The sequence below is a fragment of the Sprattus sprattus genome (genome assembly GCF_963457725.1).
Source record: "Sprattus sprattus genome assembly, chromosome: 18".
Taxonomy (NCBI): Eukaryota; Metazoa; Chordata; class Actinopteri; order Clupeiformes; family Clupeidae; genus Sprattus; species Sprattus sprattus.
Window position 1 is genome coordinate 3,025,341 of NC_137916.1, and position 19,058 is coordinate 3,044,398.

A 19,058-nucleotide genomic window follows, 5' to 3' on the forward strand; every position below is an offset into this window, starting at 1 on the left:
TATTTCAAAGTTTTAAAAGTGAAAATAAATACTGTGTAGTTTTTTTTCCATATAATTTTGATATCAAGATAATACATATTATCTTTAGGTGTCGCTGTTGAGCTGACCGGACTGCCTCTAGGTTTTAATAGCGCCACAGCACGACCAGCGTTTCTTTCCTTTCTCTCAGTCGCGCCGGTTCGGTTGGACTGTATCATCAACTGCTCGTTATGGCCATGGCGCTATTGAAGTCCAGCAAGATCGTGTCCGCTGTCTCCCCGTCTCTGGGGGTCTTCCCTATCCGGGCAAGGTAACGCTATGTTCGCTCGTTTCTCCACGTTAATATTTAACGTTGCTTTTATGAAAGAATCGGCTTTTCGTTGTGTACCCGTAGTGCTGCAACTTGTCAGTAATTTACCAGACCTTTTACGGTCGGCTTAACCGAATGAAGGGTCAGTTTGGCGACGCCTTTGACCTTGCCATGCAGCTTGAGTATAGGCACGCTAAGGAATGTTTTAGCTGTTCGTGATTCATTTTACGACTGTGTTGCCATGTGGAGGATGTCACGCAGAATGCCATACCGCTCGCTACAAGCTAACAGTTACGTTACATTATTGAGATGTGATTTTGCGGACTTTGGGAGGTGTTGTTGTCGTCTTGATAATCAGCATTCTAGCGAGTGTTTGCCCCTTTTACTAATTTAATTGAGAGTGATGAGCAACTTGAGAGGTGTTCTCTCCGACATAGTAGTCATTCTGTATATAGTTACAGAGAATAACCTATACGCACCTGAACGCCCCTTTGGAAATGCATCCTTTGTTGTTTAATAAAGACAATATCTTGTACGTATTGATGGTTTAGAAATACGATGGCTTTGGCATTGGGATACGTAACATTGTGTTTTCTTACATTTTTGATCTGTAAAAGCCACCGTAAGTGTTCCTTTCTTCCGGTCCTCCGGGTTGTGTGATGGCTGTGATGCTATAGTCCTTTCGCAAGGGTCCTGGAGGACAAACACACTGGGCTGAGAATTCCGCTCTGCATAAACCAGTTGAAGTCGAGTGATGTTGAGACTTTGGTTTCTAAAGCAGCCAATAGCTCTTCTGACACGCGCAGGCCTGGCGCAGTGAGCCCCCACTTTCTGACGCCATGGAGATGCGTAGCAACCCACGCGCAGGCCATTCACGAGGTGTGTTTAGTCACGTCTCGGAAAGCAAGGGTGCTGCATTAATAAGTTAAACGTGTAAGATTAAGAGCTAGGGGTGGTTTGATCGGGTTCGTGGAAAAAGGCCTATCCGGCATCCTGGGAGCTGCTTAAAATTGCGCCTCGGCATTGATCTTATCTTATCGTATTAGGACACGATTTAAGACACCTAAGATATTAGATAAAGATTACACATGATGAATGGCGCGTTTGTATCACACACGAGCCCGGAGTACTACTCTCATTAGTTTATAAACTGTCCTTATCAGACTCCGGTGGACTTTGCACTGGTAAAACTGCTGATCAAAGAGATGGTTACTTTCCCCCTCTCGGACTAAGGCACTGTGAACCGGCAAACAACAACCTGTTACCTGTCAATATAGACCAGTGCAGCTGAATGGCTCAGTAGAACCTGTTGAGTGACAGCGCTTCGTAGGCTAGCCTTACCTCCCATTGCAGGGGTAGAGCCACAACACACACATACACTGCCTGGGTAATGCGACCCCAGAAGTGACCTGCTTCAGTGGATCTCCTTTCCTCCCGACCTCACACACATACACCTCCCTAAATATATGCATATCTACACTTCCTTAAACACACAAACACACACACATGCACACACTTGATTCCTAGACACATGCACACACTCGATTCCTAGACATACGCATACACTCCTGTGTTCATGCACGTGCATCCCTTATAATACTTGCACACGTGTACATATGCATACACCTCTCCACTAGTATACATACAACACACCTTCCCTAAACCTGTCCACACACACCTTCCATAAACCTGTCCACACACACTTACAATACACACACTTGCAATACACACACTTTCCTAAACGTAATCACCTGTATACATGCACCCACCTAAATATACTCACACACTTAATTAAACTTACTTACACACTTGTGTGCACACCTTTAGCTTGTAACCAGAGTGAGTGTAGAGTTGGTAACGTGTGTGTGTATGTATAGAGTTTGGAGCCAGAGTGAGTGTAGAGTTGGTAACCTGTGTGTGTGTGTATGTGTGTGTGTAGAGTTTGGAGCCAGAGTGAGTGTAGAGTTTGGAGCCAGATTGAGTGAAGAGGTTGTAGAGAAACGATAAGGCTGGTGGAGAAATGATCAGTCTTCTCCACTCAATCAATCCTCATCCTAAACCCCCTCTGTCTGCATGTGTGGTTTGTTTTAATCATCTTTAGCTCCTGTTGCATTTAATGGCACTCAGTGCAGTGTTTGCTCGAAGGTCTCACCTGTGTGTGTGTGTGTGTGTGTGTGTGTGTGTGTCAGTTCCTGGTGGACTGAGGTGAAGATGGGACCCCCAGACCCCATTCTCGGGGTGACGGAGGCGTTCAAGCGCGACACCAACCCCAAGAAGATGAACTTGGGAGTCGGGGCGTACCGCGACGACGCCGGGAAGCCCTTCGTGCTGGACTGCGTCCGCAAGGTACGCTTACACATCAGCCAAAGCTATCACACACACACTAACACACCATTGCCTGTGCCCCATGCACAAGTCTAAGGGACACTTGTACTCTCTGCATGTTGAGACAAAGCACAGAGGAACCAAAAGAGATTTGTAAAGCAGATAGCCTGTGTGTGATCTGGTAAAGCAGATAGCCTGTGTGTGTGTGTGTGTGTGTGTGATCTGGTAAAGCAGATAACCTGTGTGATAGCCTATGGCCCCATTTAGACGGACACTAGAGCCACTGAATCTGGTACATTTTTCACATAAATCGAATCTTTTAATTTCGTAAAGATGGAGCCTGGTAACGAGAGCCTGCTCCGACCATTCTACATTCATTTCTGAACAAAAAAGCAAATTAAATCGCTGGCCAATTTATATTTGTGGTCATGAAAGTTATGTAACGTCTGAATAAAAATAATTAGATCAAGATAGGAGGCTAAACAAAAACCAGTAGGCTGGATTAATGAGAGTGAGTTCGAGACACACCATGAGTGAGATGTAGAGAGACAAGAAGTGTTATATATATTGGTTGGAGATCGCGACGGGATCACGTGGGACAATGACATTATCAGGTTGCGTGAATCCGTGCACACAAACACCAGCCCCCGTACCGATTCACATCTACTCACTTTCTACCCTCGAATCGTTGCAGATACCGTGTGCGGATAGAGAGTGTTTGTCTAAATGATAGGGCTTTCTGTATTATGAACAGCTCGGACACAGACAAATAAGACTTCATATAAACACCACATATGTGTGTGTGTGTGATCTGGTAAAGCAGATAGCCTGTGTGTGTGTGTGTGATCTGGTAAAGCAGATAGCCTGTGTGTGTGTGTGATCTGGTAAAGCAGATAGCCTGTGTGTGTGTGTGATCTGGTAAAGCAGATAGCCTGTGTGTGTGTGTGTGATCTGGTAAAGCAGATAGCCTGTGTGTGTGTGTGATCTGGTAAAGCAGATAGCCTGTGTGTGTGTGTGATCTGGTAAAGCAGATAGCCTGTGTGTGTGTGTGATCTGGTAAAGCAGATAGCCTGTGTGTGTGTGTGTGATCTGGTAAAGCAGATAGCCTGTGTGTGTGTGTGATCTGGTAAAGCAGATAGCCTGTGTGTGTGTGTGATCTGGTAAAGCAGATAGCCTGTGTGTGTGTGTGATCTGGTAAAGCAGATAGCCTGTGTGTGTGTGTGATCTGGTAAAGCAGATAGCCTGTGTGTGTGTGTGATCTGGTAAAGCAGATAGCCTGTGTGTGTGTGTGATCTGGTAAAGCAGATAGCCTGTGTGTGTGTGTGTGATCTGGTAAAGCAGATAGCCTGTGTGTGTGTGTGATCTGGTAAAGCAGATAGCCTGTGTGTGTGTGTGATCTGGTAAAGCAGATAGCCTGTGTGTGTGTGTGATCTGGTAAAGCAGATAGCCTGTGTGTGTGTGTGATCTGGTAAAGCAGATAGCCTGTGTGTGTGTGTGATCTGGTAAAGCAGATAGCCTGTGTGTGTGTGTGTGATCTGGTAAAGCAGATAGCCTGTGTGTGTGTGTGATCTGGTAAAGCAGATAGCCTGTGTGTGTGTGTGATCTGGTAAAGCAGATAGCCTGTGTGTGTGTGTGTGTGATCTGGTAAAGCAGATAGCCTGTGTGTGTGTGTGATCTGGTAAAGCAGATAGCCTGTGTGTGTGTGTGATCTGGGCCCTGTTCGGCGTACAACTGAAGCTAAGATAATTAATTTAGCTCGCGACACTAGATAATATAGCTCGCTAAATGAGAACAGGCCAAGCCTGTCTGGCGACGTGCGCTAAGATAAAAAATCCTCAAGTTAAATTGTCCCAGGCTAAAAATTGCGCGTGCACGTCCTGCTTCAAAAGGCAGGATAGGTCGATCACCAAAACCATGATTTTTTTTCCCGACACAATAGTCTAAATTCAAAGAAAAAGACAAAAAATGTTCTCCGCTAAGGCAGGATATGACCATGAACGCGTTATGAAGAATTCAAGATCATAATCATGTCAAAATTCAACACTGCCGCGGCTGTGACAGCAATATAAGAAACTGTCTATAGGCTGTCTAACTTGTGATATCTTTTCCTTTGTCTAATATGTGACTGGTGAAGCGGTTAGAGCTCATGGATTGCATGCAACAGGTTGCTGGTTCGAACCCCTTCTCCTCCCTAATAATTGTAGTTTTACATCTCCTTGTAAATAGCTTTGAATAAAACTATCTGCGAAATGACTAAATGTAAATGTATTAATAAGAAATTCAATAAATTGAAGCAATGAAAACATAATGTGTGTATTTCTCTCTTCTTATCATGCATCCACCTTTTCTACAAAAATGATATGCTGTGAAGTAGACTGAGGTAGACTTTATTCACTAGGCTACTGCACAAAAACTAGACACGTTTGCAGAACTATACGTTTGCAATGATGTAAGTTGCATTTGTTGATGACGTATGGTTAATAACATCGTGATTGTAGAAGGGACATAAAATCAAGATCTTAAACAACTTTAGCCAATATCTCTGTAATGGAGATGGGGTATGTGCTCAAATTTCCTGGGATCAAAGAAAACGTTAGTATTCATGTGCAAACTAAAAATCTCGTATCAGGCTGAGCATGAAAGTTATTTCGGGTTTATCAACTGTACCAATGTCTCAACTGTACTAATAGGCATATGAGTGCTTTGTTCTCCGCATCGCCGACATTACAAAAATGAAGGCTACCACTCGCAAGAAAGTGAAGACATTCAATGTTCGATGGTGGTGTATGCAATAAATGACTAGAGAAGGTCTTCTAAATGAATTATTCCTTGTCGGGTGGATCGGTAACGCTCATACAAGAACTCATCATGATGGAAAAATGGATCTTCTTGGCGATCGCAAAGAACTCTTCCTACGCTAATCAAACTATAATTTGACTCCTTGTCAATGGGATCCCTCCTTTTGGCGTGGGTGTGGCAAGTGAGCAGACGCAAACATTATTTTGCTTAATGTGTGGTTTTGTTGTGTGTGTGTGTGCGTGTGCGTGTGCTTGTGCTTGTGAGTGTGTGTTTGCTTACATTCAGTCTGTTCCTCTAGGATTGGCTGCCTGGGACGGGAGGATCAGAGGGGTGGTTAGGGGGCGAGGCATGTGTGTGGATGATGTTTTTGGAGTTTAAGTACAGGAGGTTGTGAGGTTTGGGCTGAGTGCATATATGTGCTGGTGTGTGAACATGTGTGTTTCATTATTTATGCCGAGTCATGCTTAGTAATGTGTTGTAGGAGTAAATGTTGAACACACACACACACTGACCACCTCCTCCTCTTTTCTCACACACACTCTTTCCCTTCTTACCTTCCTCTCTCTCTCTTCCTCCCCTGGTCTCTCTCTCTCACTCACTCTCTCCTGCTCTCTCTCTCTCTCTTACTCCCCTTCTCTCTCTCCTGCTCTTTCTCTCTCTTACTCCCCTTCTCTCTCTCTCTCTCTCTCTCTCTCTCTCTCTCTCTCTGTCTCTTTCAGCTCATGCTGTTGTATCAGCACATACACTGAGTCTGCAGTACCAGAGCACTAGGCTGAACCTCATGAGGAACTATTATTGAATTAACTATTGCTTCGGTTATGTGTATAAATATGAATGTGCTAGAATTGGTGTGTGTGTGTGTGTGTGTGTGTGTAGGCCGAGGCCCTGATCGCCTCTAAGCAGCTGGATAAGGAGTACCTGGGCATCGGGGGGCTGGGGGATTTCAGTAACTCCTGTGCTGAGCTGGCCCTGGGGTCCAACAGCGAGGTGCTCAACAGCAAACGGGTGAGTGTGTGTGTGTGTGGAGGACTTGTATCCCTGTCTGTGTGTCTGTTTATTTTACATAATAAACTCCTCCCAAAAAGTTTGGAAACATTATTTCGGTTGATTATTCCTCCCCTTTAATAATACCAATTGGTATTGTATTTTATATCGTTGGAAAGCCTGATTAGTCACCTTTACAACGAGGTACAACTTGTAAGGATCGTGCATTCGTGGAATGAGCAACACAGCTAAATGTGTGGGTAGCGGCCTAAAAAAATCCCCTGCAATATTCTTCTGTTGGTAATCCAAAATCCCCTGCAATATTCTTCTGTTGGTATTCAATCTTGTTTTGAGTTGCTTGGTGGATTGGATGATTGCATTCTCCCAGTGTAATAAGGAAAAAACAACACATATTGGACATTTTTACACTTTATTAATTTACACTGACAGGGACCTCAGTAGCGTTAAGGGCAGTCATTGCAGGCTCCCTGGCAGCCTTATAAGCACGAAGACCGGCCATGTGCAGTCTGTTCCTCACCGTCTGATCAGAGATTTATCTGTGGTGCCGTTGTGCAAATCTTGCCTGTAAATCTGGAAGAACGCCTACGGTTCCTCAGTGAAGCACGGTCTTCTTGGGGTGTTGTCTTCCTGGGACAGCCACTTCGTGGTCTGTCTTTGACTTTACCAGTCTCACAGAACTTGGTCCTAAGTTTGGAATTGGTACCAGGGCTGACACCAAAAAATTCTGCCACTATGCGTACTGGAACACCAGCTTCCAGTTGCCCTATTGCATGGGCCTTATCCTGAATGTTTATGCTTGCATGTTTATGCTTGGAGCACACACAAATTCAATAAAGTGGCAGGACCCATGCACACAAGTGCTGTCAATTAGGTGCCACTCAGGAGCCAGTCACACACCTGTGACTGGCATACACCTGCCAGCACTTGAAGCTCAAAGCAAGAGTGAATACCAACAGAAGAATATTGCAGGGGATTTTGGCACATTTTTTTAGGCCGCTACCCACACATTTAGCTGTGTTGCTCATTCCACGAATGCACGGTCCTTACAAGTTGTACCTCGTTGTAAAGGTGACTAAACAGGCTTTCCAACGATATCAAATACAATACCAATTGGCATTATTGAAGGGGAGGAATAATCGGCAGAAAAAACGTTTCCGAACTTTTTTTAGGGGTTTATATAAATTGTGTGTGTGAGTTTCTGTCACGTTGTGTTTATGAGCACCTGCATCTGTACCTTGTGTTTGTATGTGTTTGTTTCATCAACCCCAAATGAGGGACACTTTCTTCCAGGTGCCAGCGCGCGCCAACAGCTGACCAACAATAATGGAAATCGAAAGGTTTCATTAGCCATACCATAAACCTATTCATTTCAGTGTAATTTTGGCAAACCACTACTGGACTTGCTAGGATGTATTGTTCATTGTTCTGTCTCAACGTCCTATGTAGCTCAGACTGGTTGCAGTTCACTGCCTGGCCACAGTTTTAACATTGTTTTAGATGGGTCACGGGGGGGCGCTATCTACCTCTTGTCAATACAGAACCTAAGTTAGTAGCTAATGTTATAGTCTCCTCGATTTAACTTCTACAGTTATAATGGGTGCCTGTGACACTTCGTATGAACGAGGTCATATTCATGAATTCATATTCACACATATTAACACCAGTTCATCATGAGTAAAGAATGCTGATATGAAATATGAAAAATGAAAACAACCAGTAGTCAATGTGCAAGCTTTCAATTAAATCGTGATTTAAGATTCTCTATTTGATGTGGGGCAGTCTGTCCTTCAGTCGAGGCATGATGATCTCTCGCTACAAGTTTCACCTGTTTGTGTTGGTGTGACCAATTACTATTATTATTATTTTTGTTGGCATAACAAATGCTAGTGGAGTCAACTGAAGTTGAGAGGCGCTTGTCTCCAGGGCACAGATTACACTAAACTGTCATATTTAAATTTTTTCATGGACACAAAAAAAAGGATGTAATTGGAATACAGGACTGGAGCTGTCCCTGACGGGACAAAACAAAGTCACCCATAATTCGGGATGACACGGACAATTAGGGACGTTTGGCAGCCCTACTTGCACAGTTATAACATATTTGAGTGTGCTAACATTATCAATGGACGTACCTGAAAGTGATGCAGGGCATCATCTCGCAGTTTCTTACTGTTTCTTTTTTTCTGCCCCTGACTCCTGTTGTCTTTTTGAGGCCATTTTCGAAAAGTTGACCTAGCCACTGAGATAGGAAAGGGCACAACCACGGCGAGCTTGGGAAGTTGAGTGTGTATTTGTTTTTGTTTTCTGTAACTTTTTTTTAGCGATTAAATACTTTATATCTCTTGTTCTGCCTGTTTTGTGATATAAATGCCTAAAAGGTGCCTTATACACTGAAATAATATCAGCATAATAATTTTTATAACTAAGATGATTTTTCAGTTGCCTATTTTTTGGTGCCCCCTCAGGACGTGGTGCCTTACGCACAGCGCGTAGTGTGCATTATGGAAGCGACGGCACTGCATGAGGGGATATCTTGCATGGAGCCCCAAACCTAGAGCGATTGACAGTTGTTTGGTGTTGCTTCCATTTATGAATAATCGCACCAATAGTTGTCTGCTTCTCACAAAGCTGCTTGCCAATGGTTTTGTAGCCAATTCCAGCCTTGTGCAGGTCTACAATCTTATCTCTGATTTCCTTTGACAACTCTTTGGTCTTGCCCATGGTGGTAAGGTTGAAGGTGTGAAGTATGATTCTTTGGACAGGTTTCTTTTATACAGGTCACCAGTTGAGATCAGGTATACCTTGTTAGACCTAATGAGGACTAATCTGTGTGCTTCTTGGGCACATAACTGGTCATTGGGAGCCAGAATTCTTGCTGTTTGCTTGGGGGTTCATATTACTTATTTTTTGCATTAAATGCAAATAAAGTCATAAATCTTATAAAATGCAGTTTTCTGGATTTTTTTGTTGATATTCTGTTTCTCACTGTTGAAATACACCTACCATTACGATTCTAGATCACACATTTTTTTGCAAGTGGCCAAACTTGCGTATTCGGCAGGGGTTCAAATACGTATTTTCCCCACTGTATATACGTGTGTGGATGTCTTGAGGATCTACGTATTTATATATTAGTGCTGCCAAACGATTAAAATATTAAATCGCGATTAATCGCATTTTTGTCATAGTTAACTCAAAAGTAATCGCGATTAATTGCACTTTTTTATCTATTCTAAATGTCCCTTCGATTATTTTATTTTAATGCTCTTATCATAGAAAAGTGGATTGGCTTGATTTATGCAATGTTTTATTTTATTGAAAAACAACTTTGCCAAACAGGGCGGTACAAAATACAATGAAGTGCACATTTCAGATAAATAAGGACTCAGCTTATAGTGCAGTTAAACCATGGCTTAATATTTTCTTTTTTTCAAGTTTGCTGTGAACATAGAAGTCAGGCCTCTTATTTCAAAAACAATGAACCGTTACAGTCAGGTCACCAAACGCGTTAAACTGACAGCACGAATATATGTGTGTGTGTGTGTGTGTGGGTGTCTTGAGGATGTATATACGTGTGTGTGTGTGTGTGTGTGTGTGTGTAGTGGATGTATATATACATTTGTGTGTGTGTGTGTGTGTGTGTGTGTGTGTGTGTGTGTGTGTGTGTGTGTGTGTGTGTGTGTGTGTGTGTGTGTGTGTGTGTGTGTGTCTTGAGGATGTATGTACTAGCAGTATTTTCTTCTTTGTGTCCCAGAGCATCACAGTCCAGACCATATCAGGCACTGGATCGCTCCGGATTGGAGCCAACTTCCTGGTATGTCACTTCCTCTCCTTTGATATGTCATTATGACATATAATGCAGCCTCAACCGATCCACTCCTCCTGACTGTTTCTGTACCCCCCCCCCCCCCCCCCCCCCCCGCCCAATAGTCTCGTTTCCACACAGGGGTGAAGGATGTGTATCTTCCCAAGCCGTCCTGGGGGAACCACACCCCCATCTTCCGTGACGCGGGCATGCAGCTGAAGTCCTACCGCTACTATGACCCTGCCACCTGCGGCTTCGACTCCGCCGGGGCCCTCGACGACATCTCGGTACGCCAGCGTCCCACAGTGCTCCTCTCATCCAGGAAGTGGACATAGCATAGCATTAGCGCATGTTGACGTCCTTCTTTATTTGTTTGTCTGGTTGATTGATTTATTTGATTGATTGACTGATAAATTGAGAGTGAAACATGGTCAGGTAGGTGTGAACTGTGGAGACAGGAGAAGAGTGCAGGAGAGAAGGACGAAAATGTGGATACAGAAGAGAAGAGATGATGGAGTGATGGATGGATGGATGACTGGTAGATAAACAGATGATGTATTAAATGAGGTGTTCTTGTTGCTGTGTAGAAAATCCCAGAGCACAGTGTGATCTTGTTGCACGCATGTGCCCACAACCCCACTGGAGTTGACCCTCGGCCGGAGCAGTGGAAGGAGATTTCAGAAGTCATCAAGGTGTGCGTGTGCGTGTGTGTGTGCGTGTGTGTGCGCTCATGAGCTCATCTTTAAAATCTGCGTTGAATTCGGATTAATATCCTAAATGTATAATGCAGACCTGCCAACATGTACGCATTTTGCGTACCTGGCACGCATTTTGACATCAAAGTACGCTGGTACGAGTTGATGGTCCAAAAGTACGCAAAACCTAAAAAATATATATCTTTTTTTTTAAGAACGCATAACGCTCAATAATGCATTGCCAGTTTTCAATGGGTTCAAACTTCACAGTCTGTCTCGAGTCACCAATGCGTACAGCTGCAGCAGAGCAAGAAGCAGAAGAGGAGTTTGACCAATCACAGACCCCCTGCCGTTACTATCCCCTGTATGACCATCGAAATCAGAGAATACTAGGTTACTCTGCGGTCAGAGGAATCAACCGCTGTTTAGGTGTCAGTTAGCGATTTTTCATTCATGAATACTTACCTAACTCTCCCTTCCCGACCACATCTGGCCAATTCTTCAAGTGAGGACATTAAAAAAAATCACTTAAAGGTAAACTAACGAGTAATGTAGAGATAAGACGTTAAAAATGTATTTAATTTTAGCCCAACGATGTTAACCATGTGGTTTTCGTGTTCGCCATCGATTTAAAATGGCAAATACATCTAAGTGTCTTGGCTGTGTTATAAATGGTTTGACTTTACGCTTTTGGGGTTTTTTCAAACTACTTATTTTAGACAAACTCTTGTAGTATGTTACCATGGCAGAACCACCGGATAAAATAAAAAGATCGCAAAAAATCATTGATAGTTACCGGGAGAGATGGCCATGCCTCCGTTCTTTTAGACATCCCCACCATGCTTTCTGCACAGTGTGCTATGTCATTATTGACATCAGTCACCAAGGAGCAACAGGTAACGAACACAGTGAGATGCATATTATCAGAAAATCATAGGCCTATCTGTCAAGTTCATGCTAGAGGTCCGCGGCAGCCTTCTACGTACAGTGTCCACACATGCTTACGCACAGCTGTTGTCATGTCACAGTGTAAAAGGCTATATGTTTCTAATACAAATAATAGGCTAATGATAATAGCAGACATCCAAAGTCTACCGGAAGTTCCGGGAGTCCCCCGCATATTGATAACCACTCCCTGATGCCCTCAAATGACTTAAAATCTCCCGGAATCTAGAGCGAGCGATGTGCTCCAAACCGTGTTAGCATCTGTGTAGCGCGCTCACGATAGAGAGGGAGAGGGACTGTGCGTGTGTGAGGCAGTGTGCGTGTGTGCCTCAGGAGCATCCTGATTGGCCTGTTTCGGTAAGTAGAATGATATTATGCTTTTATAACTTTTAGGGACCACAACAGTAATACGTAGGCCTAGGGGGGGAATACCTCCCTGAAATGACTTTTTGCAGGTTGGGATGTCTGTAATAGCCTAAAAAACTCTTCCACTGACTAGAATTTAATTAAATAATAAAGAAGCAAACACAGCGCCATCATTTGGTCTTAGCAGTTGTCTAGTCCTGGTATCACATGTAATTGGGCTTGCATTCAAACATCAGACGTGGGGAGAAAAAAGAATGATGAATCATGACACTTGATAGGTATGAGGTAGGGAAAAAATACAACATGACCATTGTGTGAGAAGTTCCTAAGGAGCCTAGAGTGAAATAACATCCCAGGCTACAAATTTGTTGTCACAGTTATCACTTATAACTGTTATCACAGTCTTTTTATTTTATTTCATTAGGCCTTCTAAAGTGGTTCAGAACTGCATTATGTATTAGCTCAGAATGTCGTCGATTGGTTCAATAATGCAACAACAGCATTATAACTAATAAAATGAAGGCCACAAAATCTTGTCGCACCGCACCGCACCGCGCCGCACCGGGGTGGTACTCAAACACATTTTCCAATGTTGGCAGGTCTGATAATGTGACTAGTATTCTAAATGTATCATATGACTCTTCCCCCCCTGCAGAAGAGGAAGTTGCTGGTGTTCTTTGACATGGCCTATCAGGGCTTCGCCAGTGGGGACATTGACCGGGACGCCTGGGCTGTCAGGCACTTCATCGAGCAGGGACACAACATCCTGCTCTCCCAGTCTTTTGCTAAGAACATGGGCCTCTATGGTGTGTGTGTGTGTGTGTGTGTGTGTGTGTGTGTGTGTGTGTGTGTGTGTGTGTGTGTGTGTGTGTGTGTGTGTGTGTTATTGATACCTGCTTTGGGTGGAGGGGTGTTTCATATGTATTTGGGTTGCTGTATGGTTGCTGATGATATTTATTTATGTTTGAGACTCTGTGTGTGTGTGTGTGTGTGTGTATATGTGTGTGTGTGTGTGTGTGTGTGTGTGTGTGTGTGTGTCGTAGGTGAGCGTGTGGGAGGGTTCACAGTGGTGTGTGCGGATGCAGAAGAGGCTAAGAGGGTGGAGTCTCAGCTTAAAATTCTGATTCGTCCGATTTACTCAAACCCGCCCATGAATGGAGCACGCATCGCCTCTACCATCCTCACCACACCGGAGCTACGGTCAATCTGGTAAACACACATACAAACACATACACACACACACACACTAGAGCGTGGCTCGGGCCAGTTTTTTCTGTCCGAGCCCGGCCCTCAACCGACAGAATAGTAACCGAGCCCGGACCGAGACCGACAGCCATTAACATTTTTTTTTTCGAATCCGAACCGAGCCCGACGGAATTAATTTCTCAACTGTTCATAGTAGCCTACTTATGCCACATTGACGAACGTCTTTTATGAATATCCTGGCTTTATTAAACTGGGGCATCAACAGTTAAATGCTCTCTCTCTCACACAAACAAGCGCTGTTAAATGCACAACCGTACACAATAAGGCCAATAAGCATATTTAAATTAAATGATTCACATTGCAAGAACGTTAAGTAAAATGGTGCGGCTCCTTTAAGAGGAGCACGTACAAGGACAAAGGTGACTCATAGTTAGGATGTACTAGCGACAAGACAGACAGCAGGAAAGGTTAACAAACGGAATGAAATAGCTACACATTACAAACGCTATGCTTTAATAAAACTCACGTTTCATGCTACACCAACGGAGGCACAACAGACAAGTCTTACCATTGAAGATCTTTTAGCACGCCGACGTTCGTTCTGAAACTATCCGAGGTTTAATCCATGTTGTTGTGGAGAACGATAGTTGCATCAATCATATTTCATTAAAACTTCACACTTCTTACATTGGACATATCCAACAACCAAATTAGAATTTGCATCATCTACTAAGCAGAAATATCTCCATACAGTAGATTTCCCTTCGTTAACCTATCATTTTAAAGTCTCCAGATGAACTTTCTCCGTGATGCCATTTTGCCACCTGTAATCGTGTTGTCACGGACATAAACAAATTCCCGCCACGGGAAGAAGGCTGTTATCCTAAAATGTAGGACCTAAATGTAATTTATTTGATTTGTCAAAAACAAACTTTTGCATCATGTGAAGCAGACAGTTGGCTTGACTATTTATTAAGATATTTTAAATTTGGAATGTTCAATGCATTATCGCGCTGATGTGTCGAGCCCGACCCGAGCCCGCTTATACATTTCTAATATTTGTCCGAACCCGGCCCAACCCGACGGGTACCGACGGGCTCGGGTCGGGTTGCCATGCTCTAACACACACACACACTGCCTCTACCATCCTTAATACACCAGACCTACTGGCACTCTGGCAAACACCAGCGCACGCAGGCATAGTCTCTCCATATATACACCATACACACATTGTCAGCTTGTTCACACCCACTCACACCATTTTAACATACTCAGCTCTATAGGCCTGCCTGGTTCATAGCTTGTGTGTGTGTGTGTGTGTGTGTGTGTGTGTGTGTGTGTGTGTGCACGTGCAGGCTGGGCGAGGTCAAGGCCATGGCAGACCGCATCATTAAGATGAGGGAGATGCTGGTGACTAACCTGAAGAGCGAGGGATCCACACAGGACTGGCAGCACGTCACGGACCAGATCGGCATGTTCTGCTTCACCGGACTTCAATCTGAACAGGTACAACACACACACACACACACACACACACACAGAGAGTTCTCTACTATGATGCCCAGAGGCTTTTGGTTTTAAACTTGCCTGTTGCAGGAGAAAACACGTGGCTTCGCAAAGTACATTTTTGTATTAGTTTATTAGCACAGGTCGCTTGCAATAAATTAACACTTAACTTACCTTTTGGTAATCGGTAACAGATAACTAGTTATCCTGTTAGTCATCTTACTTTTTTTAATAATTTTTTATTACTCTTATTTATAACTATTACTTTATCAAAGTAACCAACCAATCAAACACAATGCTCAATTTGAATGCTAACCGCCAAATGAATGGAGCCAATCTAGACGCTGAAAAGATGCAAAGCAACAGAAAGAAAATTCTATGTATCAGCTTTAAAAACAAAATACCAAAAATAATATATCATATTCTATAGATTGCGTGACTCCATTACATGTAATTAGTTTCTCCACAACCATGCTGAAAAGATTGCTAAAATCTCAGTCTGTAGCACCATTGCTGCACCATAAACACCTGCAGTAGACTATGACCATAACCTGACCCTGGCTTATGACCCTAACTTGACCCTGTGGATTAACCTCTGACCCTTACCTGACCCTAACCTGACCCTGCGGATAACCCTATGACCCTAACCTGACCCTGCGGTTTACCCTATGACCCTAACCTGACCCTGCGGTTTACCCTATGACCCTAACCTGACCCTGCGGTTTACCCTATGACCCTAACCTGACCCTGCGGTTTACCCTATGACCCTAACCCAATTAACAAATATTGCATCCATTACACAGATGGCAGGATTGTAGGCTATGTATGTCATTTTTAGGATTATGTAGGCCTATGTCATTTTTTTTTTTTTTTTTTTTGTAAGCTGGTGTCCCTTCTCACAAAAAGGCACGCCGAATGCAAACAGCGCATTGTTTATTCACCATGAGCACCAAACACCATTGTTATTTTTGATTTAATTGCAAATCAAATGGCTGATTGATATGATGTGACATCCAGTCACAAGCCACATTTGCTAGATTAAGGCCGAATCTCGATTCTTCCCCTTGCCCCTTTTGCTTTGTCTTGTCTTTGTCTTAACCCTAGCACTTGCAAGTGTAAGGGCCAAGGGCTGAGATCTTTCCCCTATGAAATGAGACGCCACTCGGTTTCGGGTACGTCATGCGTGTGTATGAGCTATGAAACTAGCGATTTTAAAAAAGTCTAATGAAGAACATGGTTGCAAATATATATGTATACAACTGTGTAGAGCACGAAACAAGACTGTCGTCATTTTTAAATGAATTATAAGCCAAAAATACTTACATGTAGTGTATGTAGCATGATAGCTGGCAAGCTACCATATAAGCCAATGGAGTGGTGGTATACGCGCTAATTGTATCCTAAAACTACCGTTTGAAAGCTTCAGTTAAGACCTACAATACTATGCATCGTTCGAGTAGCACATTCAGATCAAACCGAGTCATTATAAACATATAAAAAGTTGTGTAGATAGCTTTATTCATGTAAAATATTCCTCGCTTCAAGCAGCCATGTTTTTTTGAAAATTCCCGAGCTGGTTTCGCGGTGTGCTCTGGGATAGCCCTTGGAGGAGCAAGGTAGCTCTCCGATCAGCTTAAAAACGAGGGCCATACACCACTTAAGCTTACCCCTTAATCTTGATCAAATTGGGTATTGAGACACCACTAGCTCTCACATGAACGCGCAACTTCAAGGGTAAGGGGGAAGATAAGGGGTAAGGGGAAGTATTGAGATTGGGCCTAAATGTAATTTCCCAAAATGAGTGGTTGCAGCCTAATATTTAGGAATATTTTCTAAGATCAATTCCCAGTGAAGAGATTGTGCATAACCAGAACAGGTAGTGTAACAGTTATACTTTATTTTTGAATTGAATGTGTGTGTGTTTCAGGTGGAGCGCCTTTCCAAGGAGTTTTCCGTTTACATGACCAAAGACGGCCGTATCTCTGTGGCCGGGGTGACCTCGGGGAACGTGGGATACCTGGCGCACGGTATCCACCAGGTCACCAAGTAGAGCAAAGCATGCTGGGAGGAAAATTCCAGCCAGAGCCACCCACACATCATCCTTTACTGTTTCTGTTTTCACGCCTTCAACCCTGCATACAGCAGCCCTCTGATTGGGTTACTGGCTTACCTTTGACCTGGAACAAGTGCTCAGTAACGTGTGACCTCATGACCTGTTCAGTCACACTTCCAGTTGCAATCTGAAGAGCATGAAATAACATCCTTTTAAACTTCTCTCTTTCTGTACAACGTGTGTGTGTGTGTGTGTGTGTGTGTGTGTGTGTGTGTGTGTGTGTGTGTGTGTGTGTGTGTGTGTGTGTGTGTGTGTGTGTGTGTGTGTGATTGAAAAGATTATGTGTATTCTGTACAGACACACACACACACTATGGCTTCAGAAAGGACGATGCTCCTAACACATACCAGTACTATATGCACTCGCACAAACACCTTCAGAGAAATTGTGTATGTGCTGTGGAGAGGTGCTGAGGGCCTCTACTCTTCGTCTTGGCCCCAGGAGCTGCTGGTGCTGGGTCTGGTGACCTGTGGCCCCGCACTCTCCATTTGGCCCTTAGAAGATGATGTGAATTTCATTTGGCACTTAGAAGATGATGTGAATTTCATTTGGCACTTAGAAGATGATGTGAATTTCATTTGGCACTTAGAAGATGATTTTGTTTCCTTTCTTTATGGCTCAGGTGGTCTTTAAATAAAGGGGCACACCTGAACCATGCGGCCCACACACTAACACAAAGTAAACACACACTCAGATCAGTGTACGACAAGGTTAATGGTTTCAATACAAGTGCTTGTATTTGTTTGTGAATGAGTTCATGTGTTGTTTGAAGCAAACACAAACTCAGACGTAACTGTTTGTTGTCTCATCAGTTATTAATAAAAGGCGCTCTGGTATATCGGTTTAGTGTCTGCTTTTGTGATATGAACAGTGATTGACACACATACACACACCCACACTAAAAATGTGTGATGTATACCATGGGGTATTCCAATTACGCGGTTTAGTGACAAACATGGGTAAGTTAACTCCTAGCAAAACAGCCTTAGGGCTCTTTAAGGAAGGTTATGACTTACTTTGAGTTCATGTTTGTCACTGAAGCACGTACTTGGAACCCCCCCCCTCTAGACAACAGATAAGGGCATCCTGCACACACACACACAGACTGATGCAGAGCTGCAGTACAAAGGTGTCTTTTTCTGCAGAAAGTAGCACATACCCTAGGCTACAGGTGCTGCTGGTGCTGTGATGCGCTATGCTGCCTCCTTGTGGTTAGTGGAGTGACTGCATGACATCAGTGGTTCTCGCAGAAAGGAGAGGATTGGTTTGTAAACTGGGCTGGTTATATTTATCCTTACAATATTCTTCACTACGCATTGCTTTACGTATTTTACTTCACACAGAGTTACATATTTGAAATGAGTTCACACTGAGTTATACATTAATTTGAATTCACACCGAGTTACATAGCTGATATGATTGCACACTGAGTTGCCTCAGTCTGACAGTAGGAGGTCACACCGGCACTGTTGGGGCACAGAGCCAATCAGTCTCACTCCAAAATGTGGCTAGATTTCATTTCAGTGTGTTGACACCGCCTGAGAGGAAATTACTACATCACATCATAAAAGAAAGCTCCAGTGATCACCGCCCTCACAGATGTATCCAGGTATCACCTGAAACCCAGTGAATGAACATCATAAATCTTTTATTTACAAACCAAACAAAAAAAAAACATTTATGGCCGATTATAGGCTTAAGTCCTTTTCAAACAGCCTTTTCTGCTTCTGATAAAGCAGCTGGTAGATTTGGAACTAGGCCTCCATGCGCTCACAGACCAGAAGTTTGGCCACCAACATCCCAAAGCGGTGCTCCTCCCTCTGACTGCCTTTGGCCTCATCGATCTGCTGGAGCAGGCGGATGACCGCTGAGGAGGACGTGCTGAGAGGGGACTGGGGGGCTGCTGTGGGGGGAGGTGATGACGTCACTGCTGGCGGTGATGGAATAGTGCTCCCTGGGGAAGTAAAGTGGGTTTTGTGCATCACCAGTATACTACTGCAGATG

The 19,058-nt window shown here is 43.7% G+C and overlaps 1 protein-coding gene across 1 annotated transcript; it reads left to right on the forward strand.

Moving 5' to 3' along the window:
• Positions 1–200: 200 nt before the first annotated feature.
• Positions 201–17,728, forward strand: got2b (glutamic-oxaloacetic transaminase 2b, mitochondrial). Its single transcript, XM_080857179.1, has 10 exons — positions 201–289; positions 2,479–2,635; positions 6,290–6,418; positions 10,173–10,232; positions 10,349–10,510; positions 10,811–10,915; positions 12,885–13,035; positions 13,273–13,438; positions 14,791–14,941; positions 16,869–17,728. Exons 1-10 carry the CDS (start codon positions 210–212, stop codon positions 16,989–16,991), a joined length of 1,284 nt encoding a protein of 427 aa, XP_080713305.1. The 5' UTR covers positions 201–209; the 3' UTR covers positions 16,992–17,728.
• The last annotated feature ends 1,330 nt before the right edge of the window (positions 17,729–19,058 follow it).

Excerpts from the sequence above, each read along its gene's own strand:
- got2b (XM_080857179.1), top strand. The coding sequence starts at position 210 with ATGGCCATGGCGCTATTGAAGTCCAGCAAGATCGTGTCCGCTGTCTCC. Across the intron at positions 10,916-12,884 it reads AGATTTCAGAAGTCATCAAG|AAGAGGAAGTTGCTGGTGTT; the intron begins GTGTGCGTGTGC and ends CCCCCCCTGCAG. Across the intron at positions 14,942-16,868 it reads CCGGACTTCAATCTGAACAG|GTGGAGCGCCTTTCCAAGGA; the intron begins GTACAACACACA and ends TGTGTGTTTCAG.